General features: G+C 50.4%; 3 protein-coding genes across 3 annotated transcripts; 2 read left to right on the top strand and 1 right to left on the bottom strand.

Annotated features, from left to right (window-relative positions):
• Window positions 1-208: 208 nt before the first annotated feature.
• J7T55_008970 (uncharacterized protein) lies at window positions 209-3,196 on the top strand (the record flags this gene model as incomplete). Its single annotated transcript, XM_053136332.1, has 7 exons — window positions 209-599; window positions 943-1,062; window positions 1,457-1,556; window positions 1,679-2,069; window positions 2,142-2,183; window positions 2,247-3,035; window positions 3,086-3,196. The coding sequence occupies 7 exons, from the start codon at window positions 209-211 to the stop codon at window positions 3,194-3,196; spliced, it is 1,944 nt and encodes a 647-aa protein (XP_052986087.1).
• Window positions 3,197-3,736: 540 nt separating this feature from the next.
• On the bottom strand, window positions 3,737-4,200 carry J7T55_008969 (uncharacterized protein; the record flags this gene model as incomplete). Its single annotated transcript, XM_053136331.1, has 2 exons — window positions 3,737-3,838; window positions 3,955-4,200. 2 exons carry the CDS (start codon window positions 4,198-4,200, stop codon window positions 3,737-3,739), a joined length of 348 nt encoding a protein of 115 aa, XP_052986086.1.
• A 1,003-nt stretch (window positions 4,201-5,203) lies between these two features.
• J7T55_008968 (uncharacterized protein) lies at window positions 5,204-5,959 on the top strand (the record flags this gene model as incomplete). The annotated part of the gene is made up of 4 exons (XM_053136330.1): window positions 5,204-5,248; window positions 5,331-5,439; window positions 5,488-5,613; window positions 5,805-5,959. 4 exons carry the CDS (start codon window positions 5,204-5,206, stop codon window positions 5,957-5,959), a joined length of 435 nt encoding a protein of 144 aa, XP_052986085.1.
• Between the last annotated feature and the right edge of the window lie 496 nt (window positions 5,960-6,455).

Here is a 6,455-nt window from a genome sequence, read left to right as displayed (position 1 = left end):
TGTCTTCCGCGAACAATCTGAAAAATGGAGAACCCTAACCATCTCGCATACAAGCAAAGCCATTACGGTTGTTCACGATTACATCTTCAGCCTACTGACCAAGTTGTGCCACGAAGAGCAAGTCAAAATTCGCATCTGGGATATGCTTGTCGGAAAGTTGTGTGATGCGTACCGGCGTGCAATGGAGCACGCTTGCTTTCTGCTCGACATGGAACGCGGGATCAGACCGAGTACTTTCAACCACTACTTCAACGCAAATCTCCAGAAGAAGCGCAACGATCGCTTGTTGAAGAATTTGAAGTCGCTATCGGAAAAGGTCACGTACAATTCAGGCAAGAGCAGCGAATATAGCGTGGACTACATCGCCGTCAGCAAGCTCAAGGGCCATGCTGCTGACAAAGACAATGCGCAGCAGGTCCGCGAAGATATTCTTGATACTTTAACGAGCTACTATAAGGTTTCACGCAAGAGGTTCGTTGATGCGATTTGTCAACAAGTCGTTAATCATTTCCTCTTGGAAGGCGACCAGGGTCCATTGAAAATTTTGGGGCCCGACCTCATTAACAGTTTGGAGCCCCAGGAACTTGAGTTCATTGCCGGTGAAGGGTCTGCTTCCAAGTTCCAGCGACAAACTTTGCAACGGGAGATAGAGAGTCTCGAGGCAGCCAGTGAGGTTCTGCGTTTATGAGTGTGGGATCGCACGCTTGGCCAGGCATAGTGTTGTTGGCAGGAGATGCCACTCAATTACATCGCGGATCTCGGCAATGACGTTATCTAGGTCCTCAAGGCCAGCGGAGACGGAATGCGTCACGCTTACTCGATCGTCAGATACCATGTACAATAGCGGATGATGGATCTTGCGATTCCATGATGGTTCGCCACGATCACGCTGGGCTGGCTCGCCAGAAATGAGCCGGACCGACAAAATGTGTCAAATATGAGTGAGGCTTATCATTACAAGCCTGTTCCTGCTCTCGACCGCCTGTAGTCAGGGTCTGAAGACTCGCGCCTTTGTCGTCGAGTCCGCATATCTTCCATATGGTGCGCAGGAACTCTACACTGGTAGGAGCCTGCACAGAGCTCTAACTCATCCGCTGCTTGATATCGCGATAGAGGCTGTATAAATCCTCAAGCAAGATATTTCCTGTGCTGTTCTCCAACAACAATGTGTGTAGCTGAATACGCGGTCTTGTGTGGAGAGGCGTCAAGCTAGGTCTATACGTGTTGCCGCTTCGTCCATCACTACTACTGCGGTGCTATCTGTCTAGGTCGACTGCCGCCAACTCAGGAGTAGAGAAACTTTTGTGCACGGCGGTGTCCTGACGACACTCGTGCGTGGGGGACTAGTGGCCCACGCTTGGCACGTCAGTGCAGGATTCACAAGTGCCACGGCTTTATGATTCTTTGTCAGTGTAGAAGTAAGCTTCTTGACCGCGTTTTGCATTCAAGTTGTCAGATGATGAGGAAATGATCTCGTGGGTGCCCTGTCGCTTGCCTTATGACCCCCTACCGCCACACGTCTGTCAAAGCATGGTCTCATTCTCGATGTCCATGCGGTAGCGATCCATATTGCCAAGGCATTCGATTAACTCTACACCTCAGAACCGCGGTCCACGTAGGGCGAGGTTGGCCATTGACAAAATCAATCCCGATGCAAGTGCTAACCAGGGAAACATAGACAACCAAGGTGCTCCATTGCCTACCGCTTCGTGATACTCTGGCTCTGTGTGAAACATGTGCGGAGGTTCACCGAGGCACTCGTCCTTTCTGAACAGGATAGTCAAGATATCTCACCTGCAGCCAGTGGTCTGCGGCGGCGCCGGGCCTCATTTACTGACGCCGATGGAAATCATGCGTACAGGAGAATCCGGGTTGATGAGCAATCGTACAACCAAGGGTCTTCAGCAATTACTATAGCTCAACAAAGTCGGCCGACGCACGACCGGGTTGGTGACGAAGCCTTTCGGAAGCAGGTCCTTCATCAGCTCGAAATAAAGAGACGACAAGCAGTCTCGAGCTCTCGAGGGGAGATGAGAGACGATCAGGTCTACAATATATTGCTGGAGAGAGTACACCACCGGTGATGAGTGGGTCGAGCACCACTGAGGCGCATTTTTGGTCCGGAGATGAGGCAGCGATAGGGTTCGAGGTCCACCTTCCTGGAGTTCCTGTCTTCACGCAAGGTCAGCAGCGCTTCCGCTGGCGTGAAGGCCGTCCTATCAGGCAGCTATTCCATCGAATAGTAGATTTCGATCGGCTGGTGGCTGTCCAGACATCATCCCTTGGTACATACGGCCCTCTGTTTCAATACAAATCTCTGCACAAATCTCCGCGAGAGGTGGGAGAGCGCTTCCTACGCGCTCAGCCTACCGCCGACCCTTGGAGCCTTTCTCGACGTCCGGAGCCCGCTTCCACCATCGATCCTGCCGTCTTTTCTGGATGGTGACAACTGTCAGTTGCTGTCGCGAATGCGTGACGCGGTCCAGGCAGTAGCTGAGGCAGAGGGACCGACCCGACCCGGGCAGGTGTGGAGAGAAACTTCAGAATGGGTTCTCCTCTCCGAGGGTGGACACAATACGGTACCTCACATAGACAGCCACGGTTTTTCGACCTGGATTACAGCTCAAGAGGGCTGCATCGGCTTTGGATGGATGTCACGTCCGACCCGCGGGGAGTATCGTGATTGGATGCTTAACCCCACTGCACCCCACAGAGACAGCCGTTGGAGGTATGTTGTACTCCGCCCAGGCTGGACAGTCTTTTCCCCCTCAGGCACAATTCACTTTCTTTTCCGACCCGAAGGCGTTCAGACACTTGCACTAGGCGGCCACATCCTACAGTGGACAGGCATTAGTTTATGGCTGGATGTTGTGGGCGAGCAGTTGAAATACGCGGGCGCTACAGGTGAAGATGTGGGGCAATATGCAAAGAGTATCTCCGTTGTTATGTATCTTGTACTCAAAAAGGTCAAGAGCGGTGGGCCGGACGAGCTTGGTGGTAAGGAAGAATTACAGAAGATCCGCAACCATATGACTGTAAGTGCTTCCCAAACGTGACCATCAGACTTCCATCTAACAACTTCTAGGCAATCCGGACGTCTACGGCCGGCCTCGGCATTCCTTCGCGGATCGAGGAAGAGCTTATGAGACTGTTATCAGGCTCTGTACACTTCGATCAAGACGCTGAGCATGCCTAGCGTAGAGGCTTGCCACATCCTTCTCTTCGGGAAAAATTACAGTACTACAGAATTCAGAACAAATATTGGGACAAATCTCAAGACATTGGCCCGTCTTCGAAGATGCATCGGTTTGGACGTCTTGGCCATTCAAGGACACGTGGCAGGCGCCTCGGAAAAGCAACCAACAATTTTCTCTTACTGTCCGCGCCTATACTTGGGGTCTTGCTCTGTCTTCCCCACGAAACGTAGATGGCGGCAGCCCAAATATCTTGAGGACTGGTCGGCAGCCACGTTTTGAATTGAAAAGATCATATGGCCATATCACAGTATCTTCTGAACTTTTGTGACTTTTCTCTTTTCCTGAGGGCGAAGAGACGGTTCATTCGCTCTACTTCTACATGGCCCTCGGTTCTATCAATATCCATTGCACTGTTTCTCTTTGATTTTCCGTATCTGGCTGCTCATCTTCCGGTCTCTTGGATGGATCGTGCTTATCTGGTCCACTTTGTGGTGGGCTGCTCCGGTCTTCGTCTGCACCTCCTTCTGGCCCGGTTTGTCCTAGATCTCGCTGACCATCGCCCGGCCCCTGGACGGAATTTTGCTTGTCCATAGGGGTCGTGCCCGACTTTTCGTGTCCATCTTCTCGTCGGTCTTGCTTGGCTGTGGAAGACCCATCGCGCGCGTTATCTGCGCCAGGGGTGGGAGATGGGGTTATAAGGTTCCCAGGAGGAGGTTGATACCCCCCCCCTTTTCTTAGAGTTCTCAAGGTAAGTAACAATCTTCTTGCCAGCCTGATGGATCTTGGCCTGTGATGTCCATTCATTCGCAGGATAACGCTCTTCGTTCTGGTCAGCCACGTAGTCAATTCGCTCCTCGGCGCCGCTTCCGTAAACCTCGGCCGCTGCCAAGCGGTGTTCCTCCTGGACTGTGAATTTGATATCCGGTTCATTCCGGCAAAATTCATGAAAGCGCTGGATCTGCCGTGCGAGCGCTTCTGCCTGCGCTGGGTTAAACCTCGACATGATTTATAAATAGCGGACCTTCGGTCGATTAGTGATTGAAATGGTATATGGTGTTTGATATACGAGCAAATATTTGTGGCTGGTGCATTCTGGAGACACTTTGTTTCCTTCTTATAAGTCCCAGAGCCCTACAACCAGGTGCCCTGTAAGTCATTCCATATGAGACTTATTCCTGGATATAGGAATTTCGCTTACTACGTGCTAACAAAACAATCCGATTCCTAAATTACGACTTCAGGCCGGCATAAATGGCCAAAAATGCGATTATCGGGCCCAACCACCAGAAGACCAGCCGTGCACCCCAATCTTCAACGATTTTAGCGACCGTATAAACGTCTCCTCAACCACATCAACCCAGCAGAAAATGACTGCAAAACATAAGAACAACAATCGTTCATGAATTACAGCGGTGCCAATCACCATTATAATAGTCACTATTCTGATCCTCTTAACCGTGGTTTCCATCAAGATGTGGCGGGGCCAACGGGCAAAGGCTATGGAGCGTGATGCCGAATCAGGAGAAACCTCTTCGACCGAGCTCCTAGAAACGACTGCGAGCTATCCTCGCGGTCGTGATTCCATATATAATTGGAGGCCTACGGTCATCTCAGTCTAAAGCCGAAAGTTTGATTACGTACCTCCTTGAGAGGACCAAAGACGATGATAAAGGTGCCCAGAGTTAGAAGAAACGCATCTAGGATTAGGGAGATCTGATTGAGACATAAATGTTGTGAGAGCCATGGGAAGGTGGACATTAATAAGGTGTTGCTATGTTGAAGTATAGACTGAAATCCTCAACCTTGGATGGGAAATGGTATCCCTTGTATTTTCTTTGTTACAAAATGTCTTTCATACGAGATTTGGAGTTTCTTGCTCACCAGCTCCAAGTGCCGAGATGAAAACGTTGATAAATAATATTTCTAAGGAACGTGCATACAGTAGAATCAACCTCCAGGTATTTGCTTCATAATTTTCTCTATTCGCTCGCGTCTTTTGCAAGAGCATGACCGTAAATCAACTTGGGGCCACATTCAAATCCCCAGGGATTGTAAGCACTCGCTGGTGCTAGCCTGGTCATTCTACGCCAGCACTCCGAGCATTGGACATGTTTTTGACATGGTTTCCAACAGAATCCTATTGGTACCGGTCTTGATGCTTTTCGTGCTTCCTTCAGTCCAATCTGTGAAGACAAGAGCATATCTTGCACTCCAGACGCGCTCGATCAGTTTGCGCGAGAAGGTATGACTTACTGGCTGTTGTGGAAGTATCCGGCTAATCATGATGCAGAGCTTCAGAACCTGACTCTCGATCTCATCCTCGCACTGCACGGTCTGCGGACCTCTCGCGTCCTCTCTTCCCGCGGTGGAGGCAAGAATGTCTTCAGCGACCTATCAAAATTGAAGTTCCAACATGGTCAGAAGTGCCATTTGACATAAGATTGGTCATCGATTGGCCACTGTAGAGGTAGCCAGTCAAACTGTTCGCTGTGACATCTTGCAATTCAAGGTGCCAAGAGGTCGAGCCAGAGAAAGTAACGTCGGAAGGATCTTGGTCATACGGGACAGGCCTACAACAGCACGAACCCGTTGCTCTTTCATTTTCAGGAAACCTCCTTTCGAGCCAAGTGGTTGAGTCGCTTTTCATGGTATCCTGCTTCTGGCCCAGAATAGTGCCCGCCACTCGCAGGATCGCCAATGAGAAGTATCCGGCAGTTGGCACGAACGAGTCATCTCTTCGAAGGGAGTTGAAGATACTGTAAAAGGACCTCTCCTCCGTCCTCCGCCTTCGTTATTTTCTTTCACTCTCCCCGTTACTGCTCTATACTGTACTGTATAATTGGGTCACACTGAACTCTAAATGATACCTGGAAACTTTTGTCATTGCAATGTCTTGCCCCAACCAGCGACCGTCCCAGCTGCCTCCATGTCCCGGCCCACCACCAAACCGACCTTTGCCGGCTCTGCCCAAGTAGGGCTGAGATCGATGTTGCAGGGCGAACAATCTGGGACTCAGGCAGAAACATTTGGGAAAAAGACGTCTGTATTTCAACGAGGCCTTCATGACAGCTTTCGGGCTTTCTCACAGACCAGATTTCTGGGGAGTTTGCCAGCATCGCTGTTGTCCTGGATGATGTATGAGAACGGTTCCAGACATTTCCTGGGAAGACCGCAGTATTGGCACTATAATGTGAAGTAAAAGGGTCGTGAGGGTAGAAGTGCAGTGTGTGACACGACCAAGGCACTTTGTACACATTC

Source organism: Diaporthe amygdali (assembly GCF_026229845.1).
Source record: "Diaporthe amygdali strain CAA958 chromosome Unknown NODE_105_length_6468_cov_100_599468, whole genome shotgun sequence".
NCBI lineage: Eukaryota > Fungi > Ascomycota > Sordariomycetes > Diaporthales > Diaporthaceae > Diaporthe > Diaporthe amygdali.
This window is presented reverse-complemented; position numbering and strand designations above follow the sequence as displayed.